The sequence below is a fragment of the Dendropsophus ebraccatus genome, chromosome 10 (assembly GCF_027789765.1).
Source record: "Dendropsophus ebraccatus isolate aDenEbr1 chromosome 10, aDenEbr1.pat, whole genome shotgun sequence".
Taxonomy (NCBI): Eukaryota; Metazoa; Chordata; class Amphibia; order Anura; family Hylidae; genus Dendropsophus; species Dendropsophus ebraccatus.
This window is the reverse complement of record NC_091463.1, coordinates 102,123,109-102,148,581: the sequence shown is the minus strand read 5'-3', so window position 1 is coordinate 102,148,581 and position 25,473 is coordinate 102,123,109. Positions and strand designations below refer to the sequence as shown.

Genomic DNA, 25,473 nt, shown 5'->3' with positions numbered 1-25,473 from the left:
TGTGAGGAGACTACAGCCTGTGAGGAGATCTCTGTGAGGAGACTACAGCCTGTGAGGAGATGTCTGTGAGGAGACTACAGCCTGTGAGGAGATGTCTGTGAGGAGACTACAGCCTGTGAGGAGATGTCTGTGAGGAGACTACAGCCTGTGAGGAGATTACAGCCTGTGAGGAGGCTACAGCCTGTGAGGAGATGTCTGTGAGGGGACTACGGCCTGTGAGGAGATGTCTGTGAGGGGACTACAGCCTGTGAGGAGATGTCTGTGAGGGGACTACGGACTGTGAGGAGATGTCTGTGAGGGGACTACGGCCTGTGAGGAGACTACAGCCTGTGAGGAGATGTCTGTGAGGAGGCTACAGCCTGTGAGATGTCTGTGAGGGGACTACGGCCTGTGAGGAGACTACAGCCTGTGAGGAGATCTCTGTGAGGAGACTACAGCCTGTGAGGAGATCTCTGTGAGGAGACTACAGCCTGTGAGGAGATGTCTGTGAGGGGACTACGGCCTGTGAGGAGATTTCTGTGAGGACATTTACTGCAGTCTGTATACCAACTAATGGAGATAGTGTGACCTATGGGAGTTGTGGAGCCAAGGAGCTTATATTACTGGAGAACTTACCAAGACAACAAGCCTGATCTACTAAAGGCCCTATTCCACGTAACGATTATCGGCCGTATTCGACCGATATCGGACGTTACGGACGATAATCGTCCCGCGGAATAAGAGGCAACAATTAGCCAACATCGTTCTTGTCGGCTGATCGTTGAAGTCATTTGTCTTTTAACATGTTGAAAGACAAACGAGTTATATAGCAACGATCTGCTGCCGTTGCTCCGTGGAATAGGAGCGACAGCAGCAGACCGCCACTATATCCTATGGGCTGCCCAGACGATCAGCGATTACCCGGGCAGCTCCCCCTGGCACTCCCCAGACTCAACCAGGGAACTAGGAGCAAACGAGTGCTGACATCGCTCGTTTGCTCCTCACTGTCGGCCCGTGGAATACGGCCTTTACTCATCAAGGTATCACACTGAGGGGCAACTCCTCCACATACCCTTATGTATTCTGGGATCTGAAATGTTGTGGCTTACAGCTGCCAGATACCATTGTAACATCAGTGACACATCTCTGGCAGTCGGCCATTTTATAGAGATATTAAAACAAAGAAACTGTTCAAGTTATATGCTTCTTATGCTTTAACTTTAAGTAAAAGTCACTGTTGCACCTCACTGCCTCCACTCCCTGTTGTCTGATTGTCTCTGCACCTCATCATTATCAAGGGCTTCTCCATTATCACCTCAGAAAGCAGTAATAGAGAAGCCCCAGGGAGAACTACAAGTACCGTCACCACCATCTATAACACCCCAGGGGGAACTACAAGTACCATCACCACCATCTATAACACCCCAGGGGGAACTACAAGTACCATCATCACAACCAATAACACCCCAGGGGGAACTACAAGTACCGTCACCACCATCTATAACACCCCAGGGAAAACTACAAGTATTATCATCACCATCTATAACACCCCAGGGGGAACTACAAGTACCATCATCACAACCAATAACACCCAGGGAGAACTACAAGTACCATCATCACCAAAGACCTACTGTAGGTGCAGTCCCTTCCATAACCTCTGTGGCAGTATTTACCTTAGGAAGAGGGAGAGAGTTATTAGCTCTTGGCCTGTGACAGGATATTTCTCTGATTTAATAATCATACAATGCTACATATTCTCTCAATCTCCGGGGGAGGATCAGAACTGGGCTGTTTCCTCTGAACTTTGCTCAGAGATGAGGAAGAAGCTTGACTTACCTAGTGAACAGTGCTGATCATCTCCAGCAGGCAGACTGGCTCACAGATTGCAGGCACTCAGCCCAGGTTCTCTCCCTTTCTCCTGCACAGAGCACAATCTAAGCCCCGCCCCCGGTTCCTGTGTTCTGTACTTGATGTAGCTGTTACTAGAGGCAAATCTCCCCTGACTACAGATTGCAGAAAAGTGAGACACCTGGTAGCCAAGAATGTTGAGCTGTATATATATATATATATATATATATATATATATATATATACTGTATATATATATATCTTCACACTTTACATTCAGTCTCCAGCAGATGACACATTTTCTCATAATTGTTTCACTCTTCATTTCTTTTATTATCGCACACACACCACATAATGCAAACACATCGCAGACACCACACAACCCGGCTGATAATACGGATATAAGTGAGTGGCCTGGAAAGCTGCGGGCGATTATCGTACCCCTCACATGCCGTTATTTGTGGTCGGCGTTCGCGGTCGGCAATGATTTGGACGTCACGTAATTTGCAGTTAGATTTATTCGCTTTGCGTTTGTGTTTTCTCTCTATTGTTTGAGTAAATCAGAAACACCACATGTGCGGTGAGGATCCCAGTGAGGGGCGGCCGTGGCGGTCAGGGAGTAATGGTCGGCAGATGCTGTGATTATAGAGGGCGACGTGTCGGAAAGCCTCACATGTTCTTCTGAAGTTTCTCCGTGTGTGGAGATCCGCGTCTCTCCTTCTAATGGATAATTATACCGAGTGAAATGAATAAGATGACGGTAACTGGCTATAATGTATCGAAAACGTTATAATGAGAGGTTGGGTTTACAGTAAGGACGATGGTCATGATAACCACTTAGTGACCACAAAACTTGGGTTCTGAAAATGAGCATATCCCGCCGATGTGCTGAGGCAGAGAGTGAAGGAGATCTCACACATGTGGCATTGAGTACAGATACTATGTAAACATCATGTTTCACCCTCACATTTATCATATATGCCAGAGCAGCAATACATATATTCTGTATTAACATACATGTTGGGTGTCTGTCAGCAGTACCGCCACTCTGCAGGAGGCTCCAGAAGAGAAGAAGGTTCACTGACACCCCTAGGAAAGCTCTGATTATGTAATTGCCCATATATGGTAACTGCCCATGTATGGAAGTTTCATCATCAGACCCTCCCCAGGGCTTCCCGTCTTTGAGTAGGGAATTCCATTAGAGGTCTATACTAGATCCTCCCACCCCCAACATGGATGTTCCCCGGAGGGTTAAAATGTGATGTGAACAGAAGATTTTCTTTTAATAATAGGATGGAAAGGAAATAAGAACTTCCTGTATCTTTCTTGTTGAAGCCCCACCCATGAGGATCACTTCTATTGATTTAGGAGAATTGTCATGGATTATTGATAACTGTGGACTCTCTAGTCTTTATCACTGCTATAGTAAAAGTCCAATCCTTCACACTGAGCTCTATGACTACCCATAATCCTGTGGTGGAGGAGAAAATGTCTCATACCTTAGGAGATAATAGTTGTTTCCATATAAAGTTGGAAATGTAAATCCACCACTCCTTTTTCTGGGGAACACTGCATTAGTAACCCCGTCCTTCACTTTGACATAATATATCAGGAGCCTGAGGCTCAATGTTCTGTAATGTGATATGGAGCATGACCACTACATGATCACATTGTGCACTCTCATTCTCACTGCTTGGATTGGGGAATATTATATTAGTCAATTAGTCCTTATTACCTTTTTGTTTGTTCTTTTATTACCTTTTAGTTGGTCTATAGACTAATACAGAGTCACAGCTTCAGCCTCCGCGTGAACTTTCCTTGCACTTTCCGACATCAGCTCCTCTGGAGCCAACATTGTGGCTGTCATTCTCCGCGGCCCTGTCCAAGTGCTTTTATGGGGTGTGTGACATATGTTATAAGTTCCTTCTAGCCGGGTTATGTCATACCATAGATGCTATGGGAAACTGGAGCTCTGAGAACGACTGCTGCTTTCCTTATTATTAGAGTCCCCTGTAAATACATTGGGTTTGATTTCCCAGGTTATATAAGAAGTATTGTCAGGTCAGAGACGGTCTCAGCTTTTCGTGCTGAGAAGACAGGGTATTTGCTCCAGCCTGGCTTACACCACGACATTACTTTCCCTGCACACTCTTATGTTTCTCTATAGCTTTGGATGATTTTGGCCTCCATATTGTCCATCATTCCCCAAGTGTGATCCTCTTTAAAGGGTCACCTCAGTTTCTTCTCTCCATGTGATCTTTTATGTGATTTCTAACAATTTAGTAAATCACTTCATTTAGCAAAAATGACTTCTTACCCCTAGAAAAAAAACACGTCTTGGCCACTAGGTGTCTCACTTATTTGCAGACTCCTATCCACTGCCTGTTGTCGGAGAAAATTTGTCTCTAGTAACAAATTGAACAAGACAGATTCCAGAAAAAAGGGGTAGGGGCATACCATGTGAGAGAGAGAGCCTCCAGAGGATATGCACTCTGCACTCAAGTAAAGGCTACCCTCTCTTCTCTTTCCAACCCTTTCATTGCTTTACTGCTGATGTTTCTTTTATTTCTGCTCATAAAGCACACTGCAAATCCAGCAAACCAGTCACCTCTTCTCCACCACATGCTATCTATACTACTATTGTGTATAAATCATCCCCCGGCATAGTGCAGCATGCCCAGTGCCCAGGGCTTAGTAATTGCTGTGATGTTGCTGTTTCTTGCACTTCTGCTTTTACTGCACCTTGTGAACCCAGTGCATCAGTAACCCCTTCTACCCCAAACTTGAAAGCTGACTATCAGGGGTTCGAGGAGCCGGACCTGTGACATGTCGCCAAGAACTGGTCTCCAGAGGAGGCAACTCCATCCATTTGTAGCCTTTATCACCCTGCGGAAGCCCGCCCAGTTTAACCCTGTCTTCTTCCAACCAAGATCAAACTCCTTGTATCTTTACTGGCTAAGCGGGGGTGGGGTATTATCACTTGATTATTCGGGGGTGGAGCATATCGTGCAGTATAGAATTCTCTTAATCTTATAATTATTTGATGAACATATAACACCGAACAATGTTATTTGTAGATTCAACGATATCATTTTATTCTATATATTTCTTAGTATCAGTCATTAGTTACAGTGATGTGACATCGGGGATTACACAGAATTATTATTATTATTTTTTTGTCATTATAAAATGTGTTTCCACCGCAAGAGATAAAGTCTGATAAATGTTCAGAAATGATCAACCTAGACCTGATCAATGGTCTATATCAATGCTCCAATTAGATCAATGACCTTTTATAAGGAAGTGATGGTTTTACAGGGGTACTCTGGTGAAAATCTTTTTCTTTTAAATCAGCTGGTTTCAGAAAGTAATATAGATTTGTAATTTTCTTCTATTTAAAAATTTCCAGTCTTCCAGTACTTATCAGCTGCTGTATGTCCTGCAGGTAGTGGTGTATTCTCTCCAGTCTGACACAGTGCTCTTTGCTGCCACCTCTGTCCATGTCAGGAACTGTCCAGAGCAGCAGCAAATCCCCATTGAAAACCTCTCTGGCTCTGGACAGTTCCTGACATGGACAGAGGTGGCAGCAGAGAGCACTGTGTCAGACTGGAGAGAATACACCACTTCCTGCAGGACATACAGCAAGTGATAAGTACTTGAAGACTGGAGGTTTTTATATAGCAGCATATTACAAATCTATATATTCAGTTGATTTGAAAGAAAAAGATTTTCGCTGGAGTACCCCTTTATTAGAAAGGAAGAAGAAAAAGAACAAGATAAAGTAAAGTCTTAGTACATCCCATATTTCCCACTGATAGTGAGTGGTCAGGAAAGGATTTGGGGGGTCCAGGTGATTCCATCATTTAGACCAAGAACACTGCCATGGACCCCTTTCACCAGGAGCTTATGTAGGTGCGTGGGAATGGATAAGCGTTAATAAAAGTAATTATTATACAGGATAGAGAACCCCTCTTCTTTCCCCTAGAAAAGGCCCCACATCTGGTCACATCTGGTATTGCAGCTCAGCTTATTAGACATAAATGGGTCTCAGCTGCAATACCAGGCACAACCTGTGAGCTGATGTGGCGCTGTTTTGCTTGTCTAATCCTGTACATCCCCTCAAAAGCTTAAGGAAAAGAATAAGAAGCAGTGTGGCTCCCTAGACTGGCCGACTCTCTCTGTGACTTCTCTCTGTCGCCCAGTAAAAGCCTCTCAATATATTTTACAAGCAGCCAAAGCATTGTAATAAGAGGTAATGGGATTCCTGTGCTGGCTAATGGGTTCCTCCATACACATGGGGGCTGGGTGAGCTCATTGTACATTACAGCATAGACCCCCACCAGATGCATTATACCCCATTATATACAGAGCACTACCGTATATGCAGATCATTTAAAGCTTATAATATATTGGCTATAATGGTGTACAGTATCTCTGCCGCTCTATCAATGGCCGCTCTGGGTTATAGGATTGGATTACACTAAGCGTGTGAGGGTAACGCGATCCCGGTGTCTGGACGGCGTCTTGTGATAATCTGGAAACTCCTGTATCAGGAATAATTCAGATGATATAATGTCAGACATGTCTGCACCATGGAAGCCGTCCAGTCATTGCATAACGCTGTGCAGATCTGCCATCCTCACCCGAGCAAAGCCAAATTACCACCAATACCCTTCCAGTCCACCCCACCCCCCGGGGCTGCAGCGATCACACGACTATATACCCAATGACTGGCACCAGTGGCCACATACTAATAAGACTAAAACAGCAAATTGAAGATAACTCAGACAACCCCTCTTATAGGAATCAGTCTGAGCTGTCAAGGAAAATTCTGATCTGTTTTCATTAGAAACCAGAAGAATTAGGATTGCAGCTCTGGAGCATGTCATAGGGTGTTGCTAATGTAACGAATTTACATAGTGAGTCAGCGTTTTACATGGATCGCTGTAGTTACGTGGATCATACCCTTTTTTACTCATTTGACGTCCATCATTTTGAGCCCAAATAACGGCCGTTATTTCAAAACAACAGCAGTTATTGTGTTATTTTTTTAAATAACATCCATTATTTGGCCTTGAAATGAGGCTCGTCCAAATAAAACTGCCATAATCTGCTCTTATTCTTGGCTTCATAGGTGATGATCTAGGAGAGCAAAAACTATACGGAAATGTTCTTTATTTGGACTTGGCAATGTCTACCATGGCGTCAACTGGTAAGCCAGGACTCCCAGACGGATAGAAGTTTTCAAAAGCAAATCTAGTTTCATGGGTATCCTAACATTTTCGTCATCAGACAGAAGCCGATCCTATACATGAGCTGTGGGTCCAACAATCTCTCCACCATCACCATGCGTCAAGCCCATTACAATGCGGAGAGGGGATAGCTAAATATCCAGGGACTCAGGGCGACAAGTCGACCTGACAAATATAAGAACCCGGCAATGGAGAAAATTCTGGGTTAATATTTTATTGATTATAAAAACAACATACAATCTTCTCCATTGCAGTTGAAGTGGTTGACGCGGCACGTATATCCGACAGTTTACATTGTAATACTGACATTCCTAGCGTTAGTTTCTATTATATAATAGCTGAGAACTATTTTGGTCATTCAAAAAAAAAATTGAATAATTTTTGTCAGATTTTTTTTTCCAGTATATTTTTCTAAAACAATGCAAAAAGTCCAAGAACCACAAATCCTTAACAATCGCTTTAAATTAAAATATCACAAAATAAATAGAATACAGCCATTTAAAAAAAATAAGAATTTTTCTTTCGAAGAGATACATACACATATATATACATATACACATATAAATCCATTTGCTTAAAGGAAGGGAAGGAAGGAATAACTTTTTTTTTATATATATATATATAAAGACAATACTGTTTCCTTTGTACTATATGACTCTGTAGGGGTATAGGCTTTTTCTTATAGAAAGTGCTATTATGAAAGGTTCGTCATTAATACGTTGTGCTCTTGAGGGCATTGAAGAGTTAACAAAGAACATGTACACACAACAATGATAAGTCCGTGATGAGATTTTCCCCTCTCGGGAAGGTCCCTGGTATCTGGTTTAATGGACGTTGGATGAGAAATGTTTGTCCTTTAGGATCTGGGCAAAGATGAAGAACTTCCAGTGGCCTAGGTGTGTTCTGGGTCTACTCCCAATGACTTCGCTGTGTAGACAATAAGCTGTGAGGAACGAGGAAAGTATCATTTTGTAGTCAAGATCTTATGTCCTACATAATCTAGTGGAAGATGATGTCCTACATTTTTGCACCGATGGTCTGAACTTGGCTGCAATAGGTCTTTTTGCTAGTACATTAGTAGATTTTATTCCGATCTGGTGGAAGCTGAAGGAAGTCTGTGACAACAAGTTAGAATAAATTGGCTGGTTGTCCTCCAGGTCTTCAAAAAATTGACTTGGCTGTGATGACAGAGCTGAGAAGAATAAGGTTACGACAGTTTTCTAGAGAAGACCTGATGTCCTACATGATTTTGATGAATAATTTTGGCACTGATGGCCTGGCCTTGGCTGTTATAAGTAATTCTGCTTAGTAGATGTTTTTGTTTTTTAGGACCTGGTGGAAGCTGAGGGTCCAATGTTAGATATGCAAGCTGTCTTCTGGTAGAGAACGTCTTATGTTATACATGATTTGTACAATACCAATGGATGTCCAACATATTTTGCACTGATAGACTGGTCTTAGCTTTGTATTTTTGCTTAGTAGATGTTTTGTCCTTTAGGATCTGGATCTGCGTTGGGGGGTGTTAGTCCTTTGTCATCTAGTGTTATGAATATTTTTTTTATTGATGGACCAGCCTTATCTGGGATAGTTTATGGGTAGAAAATGGTTTTGTCATTGGAATCTGGTAGAAGGTAAAGGGCTACCAATGTATTTTGGCTTTGGTTGGATTAAGTGTCTATCAGGGTCTTCAGGGCTGTCAAGGCAGTGAGCTCAGACGTATAAGGCAAAGACACTTGCATTGAGAAGATGTTAGCAAATTTTATTGTCTCATGAAAACCGATAGACCTCAATTTTTTTTTTTTGACTGGCCTACCATTGTTGGAAGCGATAAAAACTTCCAGATCTTCTGCAGTAGGCACAACCATAGAGATAGTGAGTTGGAGAGTATAAGGCAAAGACGTGGCATAGAGAAGACCTTAGTGCAATAGCATCTGAGCCGGTCTTGATCCAGTGGTAATAAAACAAACTTTCCTGAGGAAACAACAAAGACCAACTTAATTCATGAGAACAGATGAATGGCCTGGATCCTAGAAGTCAGACAATCCTTTTCCTGGAGCCACATCCCAAAATCCATCGACTTGTCCAGTGACCACCAAACACAGACGGATCGGAGAGACACAAGACAGGGGAACGGCTTTTCTTTAATGGTTTTCATTTCACCTCAGGGTCCATAGTCGCACAAACCAAATATTGCAGTGGAAAGGGACAAAGTTCATTCCAAGCCAACTGGAAAAAATCCAAAGCAAATGGTTTAGTCAGGATCACATAACAGAAAGGATGTTTTACATTCAACTCAACGTCGGTCTTCAGGGTTTATATATAGAAATTATATTAACGTCTTGACCTCTGAGCTGCAGACATGACAAGACTCACACAACATTAGCCTCTTTAAGTGACCATCTCAGTCCTGGAAAGAACAAACCTATTGAACGTTTCCCTCCCCAAAACCCAAACATGACCTAGGGCCACGTTGGGGCAGATTTACCAACACTAAGAAGAAGGTGAACCAACTTTACTAGAGGGGCTCAGGATATTTGGTAATCTTGCCACATCTCTAGTCTGTTAGTCTAATCTGTAGTCTGCAGTTTTAAGGTTATCTAAGGCAATGAACAGTTCTCTCTCCTTACCTAGAATGGCATGGGGCCCTTGTGGGACAGTCGCGGCCTTTGGCGTCTCAGTTTCCTGTAGGCTCCTTGACGCTGGGGCATTGCATGACGAGTGTTCTTTGGGTTGACCAACGTCCTTATATTCTGCTCTTCATCCTTTCTGTCTGATCCTTCAGCCAATGGAGCTAAAAAAAGAAAGATATCATAAAGATGAGATTCCAAGCCCTACTGGAAAACCATTTTGGACGCCTTAAAGGATTGTCTACTGTAAGCATGACAACTATTGTGCTCATTTCCAGAAGAAATCACAACTAATGTTGAGCAGAGAGATCGAACTGTCACTAGTGTCGAGCGGAGCAGTGGAACTTTTTGGGTTCGGAAATGTTCTCTAAAAACCCAACGCTCCCTATTTGACTCCATGCAGTTGCAGAAGTTGGATGCCACCCTAGGGAGTCCTGGAAAACATGGATACAGCCTATGGCAGTGAACAATTGAGCCTCTCTGCTCAACACTACTTGTCACCAGTGACCGATAAGGATTAATAGGATGGATGTCATCTGACCACATTGTCATTGGAATGCAACCTCCAATAGAGATCGAAGTTGCATGAAGGTATCTGCTCATATAGAGAAAGCAAAGGAACCTCAGAGCTCCTCTGACATAGCTTTAAACATATTGGTTTATAAGGGGTTAACACTTAACACCCTGCCCCCCCCCCCTCCATCCGCAGTAAATGAGGCAGGTCTAATACTTTCGAGTATTTTAATCCACTGCAAAAACCTTTACTTTGAAACATTGAATCGCTCCCACATATTGTCAGGACTTCAGACGGGGCAATTACTCTAATGACATTCGTTTTCCTGCGCTGAATCGGCTTTGTGAGCTGCAGTTTATAAGACTTCATGTAGTTACAATGGGAGCGGAACAGATACTTTATTTCTTACATTGTAACATATTGTAAACAGATGCAACCTCAATATATCACAGACATTGTTTGTTCCGCCCTGTGGCTAAATAAAAGGGTCTGGAGCTGGAATCTGGGGGGGCGGGTGGGGGATGCTAATCCTGTCTCATTCATTCAGATTTTCTCATAAATAATTCTTCCTCAGTTATCTGGGTGAGACGACCCCGTCCTGCACCCTCTCATTAGAACTGTAGCCTGTCTACATCTATTGTTGCACCGATCACTACAGATCAGGAGCTTTGCTCTACTTTCCGCTTTTGTTTATTATTTTAACAAAGAATTATAGAATAAAAACTATTCCAAAGAGTTAAAAAAAAGTTTTTCCCTTATGATAAATTGTGCATTAATTGTTGTGGTGCAGATATTAATTTGCATCTATTGGAATAGGAAGAACAAATTGCAACCACCAAGGGAAGGCTATGGGGTTTACCATAGGGCATATGCTTCTGCAAGAATTCTTGTTTTCAGAATCAATGCAATTTATAGATTCTGCCGAGTGTTTTTTTATATTTTATGGCACCATTGTATGAACATGGTGATAAAGCCCTTATGGGACACCCAGCTCTAAGTGCAAGGCTTGTCAATATGTCACAATCAATAGATGTACCTCACACCTTACTAATAGCAACAGCTCATGAGCTAAAGGGCCTGTATAGTTATCCCCAGCTATGGACATCCTATGTCTTCTGGACACTATGGGCCTCCAATCCTATATACTTCATTGTCCAATTTTTATATTTAACAGAATTAAAAAAAATTCAAAGGATACTGATAATCATCCAAAATTATACCACTAATGTAAAGTATACCACTAATAAAAAAAACCTACAAAGTGAGGATTATTAACCCACATGGTTAATAAATAAAAATCAGGCTTTGCAAGAATACTTTGTAGTCTTTGGATAACGCGCTTACGTAACGTAGAGCGGAGTAAGAGACTTGCATCTTACATAAGTGAGCGCTTCCTCTCCTCTTGTAAAATGTAAGATTTTTAATCTGCTCCCCCACCCCTCGCATTGTATAGGGATTACACAATGCCGGCAATTGAAGTCAGTTGTCGGCACAGCAGGACTTGCTTCCAATGATTGGGATCACAACCTTATGGCATGCAGCCTATATATGTAAACTGAGTTATTGTACACAATGGCACGCATAATCCTTCCACATATGTTGGCCTGTGCAGTTTTTTCTCCCCCTACATAAGACTTTTCCATGGAGATTTTCATTAATTATTCTTTTCAAAAGGGCACTTATACTACAAGCCGGGCCGGCAGAGCTCTGAAGCCCCCTTATGTTAGAGGATGTGGATTTAAGGCTTGCAGTCTGGTTGCTGTCATCTTATGTCTCATAAGGACGTGGGAATGAAAAATCTATTCTATTGTGCTCTGTAATGATTTCTGTAATGTGGAGGTGCACAGATTCTACTATAGACCCTATGAATATAGAATATTGCCTGTTAAGCATTAGATCTATATTGCCACTTGCCCCTAAGGGCAATAAATATTGTCCAATACCACTACAACCCAACAAAAGCATCTAAGCTCCATTGTATCCGTTCTGTGGGGTTGAAAAAGACCCCATTGCGGTACCAAACACCATCTATTACTATGGTAATTGTACATCTTAAGTTTCTAAGAGGCCATAAATAATTCCAATTGATTATGAAATACAATTGTAACTATTTATGGCCTCTTGGGAACGTCTAGAAGTATTCATTGTATTGGTCGGGATAGTGAAGAGTATACGCATCTTATCTCTGCTCTTTATTTGAATCTTTTTAACATGTTGAGCAATTTTGCAAATATAATTAGACATTAAGCAACAGCATTGCATGTTTCCTCCAGCTAGGCCCAGAGCTGCACTCACAATTCTTCCCAAACTGCTGTGAATTGATAAATGTGACTAGCAGAGCTCTGGCCATGCGTCCCTCGCTGACTGCACCACATATGTGACTGTATTGCTGGGTGTAACTGTAGTGTAAGACATACAAGACATACTCAGAGATAAAGTACAGTAAAGAGTGTGTATAGCTAGGCTTGTATGCGTCACCGCAGACTGTGAGCAGAACCTTATTCATCGCCATGTGGAAACATGATCATAAAACTTGTTTTCGCCCCTAGAATCTTCTGTTCCTCCAGCACTGACACTGAACACCGCCAGCCTGCCCGCTTTTTACGCTTTCCAGGAATCGAGCTCCAGTGACATGAGCGTTCAGTCCAGAGTTATTTTTGTGGCATTCGAGTAAGGAAATGAGATGGAGGGCGTCCCAGTATATTGCTCATTTTCCTGGATTACTCCAGTAATAGTGCTAATGATTGTCGGGCAACACAAGAGACATTTTCAGGTTTATTTTGCAGCCAAGAGGAAAGATCATTTGCGCTTTTGTATCATTTCTGGAAGCAAACTTTGTGAATTAGTGAGGAATCTGCTGTCAGTGCATGGAGGGGCCTGGCATGGCGCCAGCCTGGCACTGAGCGCTTGTATTGGAGCAGACAACCTAATTGTCATTACCCAGGCAGGAGTCTAATGGAGGGTTTTGTCTTGTGCCGAGGGCTTTGTATTTTACAATTATTTGGAGAGATGTTTTAACTTCGACTAAACTCTAATGACGCTTTCAACTTCCTATTCACTTTTCCGATTTAATTGACAGTGCGCTCCGAAACCCAAATTCCCAGTTGCGTTCACTTTGTTCATTGTATGAATACCTTTATGTAGGACAAAGGTCAGGTCCTAATTTCCTGTAACCATGCATCACGTCTTTCTATGCCTTCCACCGTACATGCCAAGCAGGGACCTAGATTAGCTGCTATTCGGGAGCGAAGAAGCTTTAGGCGATGTGTCGGGGAGAAAATAAAGGAAACTATCAATGAATCATAGATTTTTATTAGTCCATCTCCAAGTTCCTACAATGTTTGAAGTGGCTCCAGAGACCTTGGTCCTGAATATCTCCATGCCCACAACGTCCAACATGTGGAATCCATTTTCAATGTAAAAAAACTCTTGTCAGGGAAGTGTGGTCTGAGGTTATCCCCATTCACTACCCAATGGCATCAATGGGTCATTATTGAGCACTCAGGGGGTCTACCTTCTAGATGCATCAGACCTCTCTTTCAGGAAAGCAGATGACTTCCATCTTTGTTCTTCGACACTAAATATCTGACACAGAGTCTACCTGCACAGATGTGGATCCTCCGAATTGCTACATTGAGGATCAGAGTCTAAAGCGACATCTGAGGATAGAAGATTCTAAAGCAGATTCTAAGAACCAACATTTAGGATCAGAAGTGGATTTAGACAAGACAAAGTCAGGACAGGCACAGTTCACTCACAAACCATAGATGGGAAAGGTCAGGACAGACAGAGTTCTCCTATGGCAGTAAGCAGTCAAGAGGTCGGAATAGGCAGTATACAGACAGATGAGGTTAGGGAGGTTAAAGTAGAAGTGGGGGCCATGACTGCGAGTGACCACAACATTATACAGTGTAGCCATCTAGAAAAAAAAAAAATCTAAATGTATCAACTAACTTTTCAGTCATCTTCCACTTTTGGGTCATTATGGCCCCTTTTGCCCCTATTATTTGCCTAAATAAGCAAGTCCATATGAGGACAACCTTGTAGAGTAGATAGTAATATACTTGGGGTATAGTTACTGATTTATATAATATGAAATAGCAGAAGGCCCATAAATGTCTCCCGCGGCCTGGAGGATCAATGAGCCGCCGCGCTCCACCAGATCTGTGCCGGACCTTTAGTATTTCCAGGCTATGTGATATATCATCTCGCTCCAATGTAAATTATCATTACAAGAAATCACAGCAAGACTTCTGATCCAAGGAACTTCAAAGAGAAGCCGGCAGCGTAACCTTTCTCCAAGATCTGACATTTACTCCTCTATTTACTGATGATCCTGATTTGTGCTCAATAAAAGTTAAAAAAAAAAATAAAGAGAAAACCTTTCTGCCTCTGGTAACATTTGTTCTTAGAACATAAATATCCTGCTTGATCTTTGTGACTTTGTGAAGTTTGGAAGTTTACAGGTGTCTCAGATTAAGATGGAGGAGCGTCTGTCATTGAGCTCCTTGAGGAGCTGCTGGTGCGGAGGCACTGGTCTGAGCCCGCATACTGGTGTTTCTGTACTGGAGTCATGCTGGGCCAGGTGACAGAGGCTGGAATTCTGAGACAGGCGGCAGGTACCTGTGTTTACTGAAGACTTCAATGGGGTTGTCCATGCTGGGCTTTCTGGACTGGAATCTGAATGATGCTGAGAGATCTGGAGAGCGAATCCTTCGGCATCCCATCCATGTATCATATCTGCTTCTCAGACATTTACACACTGAAACTTCCAGACAAGAAAATGCAACACAACCCATTGATGTGAATGGGGGTTGTGTAATGCTTGATCTCACCAGTGGTGGCGCTGCAGGAAAACTGAACACTTACTGCTTGTTTCCTGATCACTGGTGGATACTTAGCGATCAGAATATTATCAAGGAACCCCGGTAACAAAATCGAGAACTCTGTGGGAATTATAATTCAATAGAAACGAGAGGAAACAAACGTTACCTCCAAGGTTAGAGATTCTGTATCTCCTACATTGCGTACGATTGTGCATCTCAATGCTTCAATGAAGCAAACACCAGACTTCTTCAATGCTCTGTTAAGCAGAATCCTATCACAGGTCACTGGTCTGGAACTTGTTGGAAGTCACTGAAACCAAGTAAGACCCCTGGCCAGATGTATCTTACAGCATAGGCTTATCGTCAGGTGTTCTGCTCTAATAGAAGGACCTTTCTGTAACCACAGTTGGGCTTCATATCTTGGCTTCTTCCTCAAGAACTCTGAGGTCATAAAGATCATCCAGTGGGTACTGCAGTACAGGCTGGGATGGCCGGTCTCTTATTACGTGTGAACATAGCCCTAGACAACCCATCCCCGTTATGTTGCACCATAGATGTAAAGATGACATGAAGCTTACTACTACTACTAGTAATAAAATATATTCTATCCCACTTCTCCTCTATCAGCAAGGCCCAGGGGGATCGCGTATAGAGAGAAGTTTTGGAGTTTCCATCTAATTTTGCATGTAATGAAAGGATGAGGTGGTGGATGTAACAGTGGGCGGTCTGTGCCACCGCCGGGTATCATCACCATCCTGCTCTTTGCTCTGTACTGGAATAACCAGACAAAATGAGTTTTGTTAGTGGAGTGAATGAGCCATTGTCTCCCAAGTGGGACAGGAAAAGCCGTGCATCACGTTTCTGTCCTCAGTCGCCCATCTCTTCTTTAACCCTGCGTCCCTGAAGTGTTCTCCATTCACAGCAGAGTCCCGAAAAGCGAGATCCATGAAGTGTCAGACTCCATCGACAATAAGAGAAGGGGGGGTTACATATAGTAGTAATTTATAATTCACCAGATGATGTTCACAACTATAGACCACACAGGGATGAAAGAAAGCCATAAAACGCCATTGATTATAAGGGGAAGCCGTTAGGTTTGTGTCCCGGCTACAACCAAAGACAATGGGGGCTCCAAGTGGCCTCATCCCCCTTCAGTCTGATGGAAGAACAATGAAACCTTTCATCATAATATTTATTAGATTCCGATACATTTAGTTACATTTCTCTATCACAGTAAACTTTCACAGGGAGTTCCCCTTTAAGCCTCTTGGTGTATGGCATCCCTCTCCCCTGCACTGTACGGTATTATTGGAGCGCTGCAGGTCGGTATATCTCAGCTCCATTTCTTCTGTAAACTTTCTGTTTGAGATGACTGATTACATTAAACAAACAGCAGAGTTCCTGCCATGGGTGTACAGTATATGTGAGTATCCGCACGTCCCGGCTGTAGGTACAAAGACTGAAGGGTATCCTATCCTCAAGGTCACTCCTGTATCTAAGCCGAAAATGTAACCAGGAGGCCCAATGACAGGTGTCAGCTCTGGCGGCAATGGCCTGACATAGGATATAACTCCGCTACAGGACTGTAATGTGCTGCTGAAAGACATGGAAGAATCCTCAGCCTCAGAAATGATTCACTCTGCGTGGATCCTATTATTATTCCACTGATGTTATTGTATATAGGGGGCAGTATTATAGTAGTTATATCCCTGTATATAGGGAGCAGTATTATAGTATTATATTCCTGTATATAGGAGCAGTATTATAGTAGTTATATTCCTGTATATAGGAGCAGTATTATAGTAGTTATATCCCTGTATATAGGAGCAGTATTATAGTAGTTATATTCCTGTATATAGGAGCAGTATTATAGTAGTTATATTCCTGTATATAGGAGCAGTATTATAGTAGGTATTTCCCTGTATATAGGAGCAGTATTATAGTAGTTATATTCCTGTATATAGGGAGCAGTATTATAGTAGTTATATTCCTGTATATAGGAGCGGTATTATAGTAGTTATATTCCTGTATATAGGAGCAGTATTATAGTAGTATATTCCTGTATATAGGAGCAGTATTATAGTAGTTATATTCCTGTATATAGGAGCAGTATTATAGTAGTTATATTCCTGTATATAGGGGCAGTATTATAGTAGTTATATCCCTGTATATAGGAGCAGTATTATAGTAGTTATATTCCTGTATACAGGAGCAATATTATAGTAGTTATATCCCTGTATATAGGAGCAGTATTATAGTAGTTATACGAACTGGAGAGAGTGGAACGGCTGCACATCCCATCTATGGCTGATACTAATGCCGCTAGGCCTATATTAAAAATCAACACCAGAGTGTCTGTATATGAATTGATCAAGCCATATTGCCCCGTGTACCACCGCGCAGGTCCTCTGGTCCACACGGGTCCCTACGCTAACTCCACACCGTGTCGGTCAGCGACCGCCAACCCCGCAAAGCGTGCACGTGCAGGGAAGGGAGGCCATGGAACGGCCCTGCAACCCCAATGTCACAGGACCAGACCCAAAAAGCCCCACCAAAACCCAGCCAGCACCACCGGCGGGGAAGGCTGCCCCCAAACGACACAAGTATGGATATGGTATTACACTTACCATTGCTGCTCTCACAGAATGGGGAAGACATAGGGTCCAGACATGTGAGCACAGACATATCCTGCTAATTTTGGTCATGTGGGTCTTATAAAGGAGTGCTAGCTGTTCAGAGAGGGAGAATTGTGAAACACGAACTGGAGAGAGTGGAACGGCTGCACATCCCATCTATGGCTGATACTAATGCCGCCAGGCCTATATTAAAAATCAACACCAGAGTGTCTGTATATTTTTTCCCATTCTGTTTGCTGCAGCTATGGTGAGCGCAATACCTTATCCAGACTTGTGCTGCTTGGGGGCGACCTTCTCCGCCGGCGGTGCTGGCCGGGTTCTGGTGTGGTGTTTTTGGGTCTGGTCCTGTGGCATGGGGGTCGCAGGGCCGTCCCATGGCCCCCGTTCCCTGGCTGTGCACGCCTGCGGGGTTGGTGGCCGCTGACTGGCACGGTGTGGACTTAGTGTAGGGACCCATGTGTATCAGATACCGGCACGAGGTACATGGGGCAGTATGGCTTGATCAATTCATACACAAAATTCTGATGTGTTTTTTATTTAGCCAAGCGGCACTAGTATCAGCCATAGGTGTGATGTGCAGCACTCTGTTTCTTCCCTGAGCCACATTATAGTAGTTATATTCCTGTATATAGGAGCAGTATTATAGTAGTATATTCCTGTATATAGGAGCAGTATTATAGCAGTTATATTCCTGTATATAGGGAGCAGTATTATAGTAGTTATATTCCTGTATATAGGAGCAGTATTATAGTAGTTATATCCCTGTATATAGGAGCAGTATTATAGTAGTTATATTCCTGTATACAGGAGCAATATTATAGTAGTTATATCCCTGTATATAGGAGCAGTATTATAGTAGTATATTCCTGTATATAGGAGCAGTATTATAGTAGTATATTCCTGTATATAGGGAGCAGTATTATAGTAGTTATATTCCTGTATATAGGAGCAGTATTATAGTAGTTATATCCCTGTATATAGGAGCAGTATTATAGTAGTTATATTCCTGTATACAGAAGCAGTATTATAGTAGTTATATCCCTGCTGTGAGCGCGTATGGCGTCCTCTCACTGTTTGTAACCAGTCTGTATTCCTATTTTGGATGAAATAAAGTGTATGCTATATGAAGACATCTATTGGTGAGTGCCATATCTCTTTATACCTCTCTTGGACAAGATATATTACTACTACATATAGATATAGAGCACCACCGATGTCAAGCAGTTTTTGCATCCACATAGTCCGTGTCCCCAGTACCTCTGATATCACAGCCGTAGTGCCGATTTCTCCTTCTACCCTGCTTGCTTGCTATAGTAGTTATATCCCTGTATATAGGGAGCAGTATTATAGTAGTTATATTCCAATATATGGGAGAAGTATTATAGTAGTTATATCCCTGTATATAGGAGCAGTATTATAGTAGTTATATTCATGTATATAGGAGCAGTATTATAGTAGTTATACTCCTGTATATAGGAGCAGTATTATAGTAGTTATATTCCTGTATATAGGGGGCAGTATTATAGTAGTTATATCCCTGTATATAGGAGCAGTATTATAGTAGTTATATTCCTGTATATAGGAGCAGTATTATAGTAGTTATATTCCTGTATATAGGAGCAGTATTATAGTAGTTATATTCCTGTATATAGGAGCAGTATTATAGTAGTTATATCCATGTATATAGGAGCAGTATTATAGTAGTTATATTCCTGTATATAGGAGCAGTATTATAGTAATATTCCTGTATATAGGAGCAGTATTATAGTAGTATATTCCTGTATATAGGAGCAGTATTATAGTAGTTATATTCTTGTATATAGGAGCAGTATTATAGTAGTTATATCCATGTATATAGGAGCAGTATTATAGTAGTTATATCCATGTATATAGGAGCAGTATTATAGTAGTTATATCCCTGTATATAGGAGCAGTATTATAGTAGTATATTCCTGTATATAGGAGCAGTATTATAGTAGTTATATCCTTGTATATAGGGAGCAGTATTATAGTAGTATATTCCTGTATATAGGAGCAGTATTATAGTAGTTATATTCCTGTATATATGGGCAGTATTATAGTAGTTATATTCTTGTATATAGGAGCAGTATTATAGTAGTATATTCCTGTATATAGGAGCAGTATTATAGTAGTTATATTCCTGTATATAGGAGCAGTATTATAGTAGTTATATTCCTGTATATAGGGGGCGGTATTATAGTAGTATATTCTTGTATATAGGAGCAGTATTATAGTAGTTATATTCCTGTATATAGGAGTAGTATTATAGCAGTTATATCCCTGTATATAGGAGCAGTATTATAGTAGTTATATTCCTGTATATAGGGGCAGTATTATAGAAATTATATTTTTGTACATTCAAGTTAATTTACATTTTATAAGCCATAGCAGATCTCAGACTGCCGCTGTAATAGCGTGAGTAAACCATTCAGTTAGATTAAAGTGTCTTGCAGTATTTAGGTTTTGATAGATAAGCATCCAGAATGTGGCTGATTCTCACTCATGATATGGGGCTGGAGCTCTTCTGCATTCGTCCTATGGCACGCACTAGTGATACTATCTGCCCATAATCCTTCCTGGTGTGTGAGCGCTGGCTCTACCTCTATATTACCTGACTTAGTTGGGTAAACAACCCATGAAGGAGATAAAGTCGAGGTCAGACGCGGTGTCAGGGGGGCATCTCCTATAGACCCTCGGGGTGTGTTCCCTGACTGATCTCGCTGTGTGTCTTCACTAATGGGATTTGTGGAGATCTCGGTATAAGTGGGAATTTTAAGTTGCTGCTGGTAGTAAACAAGGTTTTAGGAAAAGACGCTGAAGGTTTCATATGATGGAGACGTCAGTAGTCACACATGGATGAGTCAACTGGCATCCTGACGTCTTCTCCTTGTTTCGGGCTTTTCCCACCATCATCCATCACTATCTAGAGTATAAGGGATAAGTGACTGATCAGTGGGGTGATGGCTGCTGATCATAGGAATGGGATCCTGCTCCATTCCACTATATAGGCCCAATGAAAAGAGTTGAGGACTGTACTTATCCATCTTTCTCAGACCCAAAGGGTTGAATGAAGCAGCAATGCACATGCTCCACCACAGCTCCATTCAGGGGAACACCAGACCCCCATTGTCTTGGGTGGTAGGACCTCCACGTATCAGACACTGGTGGTGGGAAAACCTTAGATAAATTAATGGGGTACTCGAGAGAAAAAAATATTCTTTTAAATCAACTGATGTCAGAAAGTTATACAGATTTGTAATTTACTTCTATGTAAAAATCTCCTGTCTGCCAGTACTTATAAGCTGCTGTATGTCCTGCAGGAAGGGGTGTATTCTCTCCAGTCTGACACAGTGCTCTCTGCTGCCACCTCTGTCCATGTCAGGAACTGTCCAGAGCAGGAGAGGTTTTCTATGGAGATTTGGTGCTGTATTGGACAGTTCCTGACATGGACAGAGGTGGCAGCAGAGAGCACTGTAAGACTGGAGAGAATACACCACTTCCTGCAGGACATACAGCAGCTGATAAGTTCTGGAAGACTAGTTTTACATAGAAGTTAATTACAAATCTGTATAACTTTCTGACACCAGTTACTTTGAAAATAAATAAATAAATGGAGTACCCAAAAGAAGTAATATCAGATGGGGCTGGGTTCACACTTTGCAGTAGAGTTTTGCTGTGACTTCGGAAAGTTATGACAAAACCGTGACTTAACCTATCACATCCGAAACATGTGAACACAGCCTAATGTTCTATAAAAGTGATGGGGAACCTTGTCTCTCCAGCTGTTGCAAAACTACAACTCCCATCATGCCTGGAGAGCCAAAGATAAAGCTTTACCTATCCAGGCATGATGGGAGTTGTAGTTTTACAACAGCTGGAGAGACGAGATTCCCCATCCCGGGTCTATAACTTTCCAGACCAGAAACGTAAAGAAACTCCCAGCATCTGAGGCCAATCCTGAGGGAGTGCTGCGGTTCTCTCCCGGTAATCCGCACTGTCTGACCCCGGCTGGAGATTCTATTACTGCACCCAGCTGTGCGGACATCGGGGAGAGGAGGACCAGGAAATTCCAGCCTGATGGAACTGAGGGAATCTTCTCTGGTCACGTCTGACACCTGGACGGGAAACAATCTTACAGTAGTCGCTGACTTCCCTTTGGAACAACTTTCTTACATGTTTGCCAGAAGCTGAAGGGGGATTCCTGGGGGAAGGAAGGAACGACGTGTAACAAGAGGGATGGAGGAAGGACACAACTCTGATGGTTCCCCCATCCGGCAGGGTCCTGGCCTCCAGCAATGTCTGCCCCTTATGGGGGATACTACTGGGATGGTTCACATGATCAGATCTCCAGCCAGTCCTGTACATATAGTATCCAGTCCACCCAGTCCTCAGATACATTGTAGCGGGGGGATAGATGCTGTGGTATATAGATGGATAATTGGACTGAGACCCCCCCCCCCCCCTATGGATATGACTTCTTATAACCCTTATAGTAACTCTATATTTAGGCCTCGTGCGGTGGTGACGACTCGACTTGGCCGTCACCCAGAATAAGTTATAGCAACAATAGCTGCAACTTCATACAGATGTACAGCACCGCGCAGGGAGACGGACGCACGCTTTGTTTATTACAGGAGATTAACAGATCACAGACTAGTAAATGCGGTTTATACCCCGGACAACAAGTCCCAGGAATGGGGGATTAGCAGTTCAGCACTTTAAGCCAATGGTACATGCTTGCAAAGCTCCTTCTATGCAGATGCATTAGCTCATATGGGGGTGATAGGGAGGGGCCCCCAGCTCTGGGCCCTTTATTAGCAGCTAGATAGACATTGATGGGCACCATGTTCACCAGTGGCAGTTTTCCAAAGTGGACATGCCCTTTAAGGTCTCGCTGTGAGGTAACATTACTCTCTATGGAAGGAGATGACAATATGTCAGTAGGAGTGTGAGGAAAACCGTCCAGACAGCCATCAGGCTGAAAACCTGTCCGAGCTGCCAGAAACGTCTTATTCTCAGGCCGTTGGGTCTGACGGATGGAGGACGAAGCTTCTTCTATATTCAGCAGATCAGATTTCAGCATCTTCCAGGTGGTGACAATCTCCCTTATCAAGAGCTTCATCTGATCTGCTCCCATTCTAATGAATTGTCACCCCGAGCTGCGGATTAGAGGCTGGATGGGAAGCCGCACTATTATCCGCAGTAAGGAATACATTATAACCACCGCCGTCTTCAGACATTGCAAAACTACAACTCCCACCATGCATAGACAACTGCTAGGAAGCCACAGTACTGCATTATAGCTGGTATGTACTTCAGAGCTGTAATCAGAATGCATTCCCAATATAGCTCACAATACAAATTATAGGGATGGGTTGTGAATATACAAAGAGAAGGAACCTCCACAATGTTCCCCATTTCTCCGGAGGCCATTTGACCTGTTTGCCCCATTCCCATTATTCATAAGCAATGGCACAGTTATGGAGCCCCCCACAGGTTTATAACACCCAATAGGGGGATAAAGAAGCCAAGCAAGCTGGGGCATCTACTTCAATGGCATGACAGTCAACCCATGCATATCTCTGGAGGCATCTAATGGACGCATAGGTAACTCCGGTGTGAAGATACAACTAAATACAGGTGTCACCATCATCAACCCATGATGAGCGATACCGACCAATGCCGACCATAACCTCTAGACCTCATAACCCCATGGATTGTGGTGGCCAGATGTCCACCATATCAGATCCTTCCCACTATCCAGGGTAAACAGGTGAGATCCTGTGATTTATTAACTCCTAATATTGACCCAACCGCTATCTGATCTTTCCAAGAAACCTCAACAAAGTTTACAGGGGGGTTAAAAAAAACCAACAAGTGCACGTTATCTGCAAAAGTAAACCGAGCATGCTCAAACAACTTAAAGGGACGTTACAGAAAACACCCAGCTCTTCAGTCTCTATTTAGTGGAGTATTTATCCAACATCACGGCCAAAATATTTACATTTAGGATGGACGGATAATTAGGACGACAGCTACATATTACTGAAGTGCTATGACGGCTTGTGACCACTAGGAGCAGTGTTTATTAAAATATATATATATATGAATGATAGAAGAATTATTTCCCTTCTTTGCTCAGTAACTCAAAATGCAAATGCTAAATGTCCAACAAATTATCTTAATACAATTACAGATTCCCGTCTTTTTTGCATAGTTAGGCACGCAACCAGTGCTTGTCATGAGAAATCCATTGCTATCATCCCATCCCATAGAGTATACATTGTGCCCATCACTGGGTGAATCTGACATTAATGCACCTATTATCTGCAATCACTTTCTCCCTTTGATACGTCTGGTACTATAGTTTGTGTAGCAGATGGGCTCATACAACCAACTGTGACATCATTCCGTGCACACCGCTATAGGTTACGGCAGAAGCTTAATGCACATGTTACCATGATACGTAATTGTGCAGCCATAGAAATAGATGGAGCCCATTGTGAAGTCTGATGGTTTAATTATTGGGCATCTTCATGCATGAATAATGGATGCCCTCCATACAAAGTCCTAGAGCTCGCACCCAGCATGCCGCAGCACTCTCACACTCTACATTGGGAAAATCACACTTTGCAATAAAAAAAAAATATACATATTTAAAAAATATATATGTATATTAAAAAGTTGCAAAAAATTAACTCATAAATCATGCAAATTTTTAGAATTTCCATTAATTGTAACATCAATCAATGAATGACTTGTAATCAATATGTGATACATTATAGTCTAATAAAGAAGAAGCGTAAAAAGTCTCCATTTCACGCTGCGCCCCCCTGAGCGGTCACTGAACCACAGTGGTTGATGATTAACGCTGCCCGTAACGTCTTTCCCTACAGAATAACCAGTAAATCTGGATGGCAAGCTCCTGTGTCCATAGACTGCGCTCTCTAGTAACAATCTCCATGGAAACTGATCAGAGGACTGAATGAAACTTTGTTACTTTTTGGGCAATAATAGTTTGGGGAGAAGTAAAAGGGGGGAACCCCAGCGAACCCCAACCCGATCAATAAATCACCACTAATCCCATCCACAATATTGGCCATTCATTGGTGGGTGGATGGTCCGGACTGGCAGGATTGGATACAATCTTATTTGCAAAAATCTAATTTGCAAGCAAAAAGTTGGTTGAAGCCATTATAACCGAGACTTTAGGTGCAATAAGATTGGATACAATATAATTTATGGAGTTCATACGCACATAGGGTTGATGGCCATGGATAGGATCTACCTTGCAATCTCCCCTGTGCAATATGATTGGATACAATATAATTTATGGAGTTCATACGCACATAGGGTTGATGGCCATGAATAGGATCTACCTTGCAATCTCCCCTGTGCAATATGATTGGATACAATATAATTTGCAAAACTTGAATGAAACGGTTTACGATACCAAAAAAATTCTACAAAAATTGCAACCTAGTGTCCAGCAGATGAGGACAAGAGGCCAGAAGACTCACCTCCAAAGGCTGAAGTGAAGGTGACCAGCAGCAGAGCAAGTGCCAGGAGCCAGAGGCTGAGCTTCATGTTTCCTGTGAGTGAGCAGTGAGGACTCTGAGAGCGCAGATCCCTGCTGATCCCTGCTGTACAAGCTGCTGCTGTCACTTGGAGGGAGGGAGGGCTCCTTGCAGCGGGGGCTTCTGCCAAGAACTCTTGCAGTCTCTGTTCTCCCCTCCAGGAGAGGGCTGCGTTTTGTATTGGTATGGCAGT

At 42.5% G+C, this 25,473-nt stretch overlaps 1 protein-coding gene across 1 annotated transcript; it reads right to left on the bottom strand.

Annotated features, from left to right (window-relative positions):
• Positions 1-5,534: 5,534 nt before the first annotated feature.
• APLN (apelin) lies at positions 5,535-25,473 on the bottom strand. Its single transcript, XM_069985699.1, has 3 exons — positions 25,224-25,473; positions 9,707-9,870; positions 5,535-9,305 (listed from the first exon to the last, which is right to left on the bottom strand). Exons 1-2 carry the CDS (start codon positions 25,288-25,290, stop codon positions 9,707-9,709), a joined length of 231 nt encoding a protein of 76 aa, XP_069841800.1. The 5' UTR covers positions 25,291-25,473; the 3' UTR covers positions 5,535-9,305.

Excerpts from the sequence above, each read along its gene's own strand:
- APLN (XM_069985699.1), bottom strand. The coding sequence starts at position 25,290 with ATGAAGCTCAGCCTCTGGCTCCTGGCACTTGCTCTGCTGCTGGTCACC. Across the intron at positions 9,871-25,223 it reads CTTCACTTCAGCCTTTGGAG|CTCCATTGGCTGAAGGATCA; the intron begins GTGAGTCTTCTG and ends TTCTTTTTTTAG.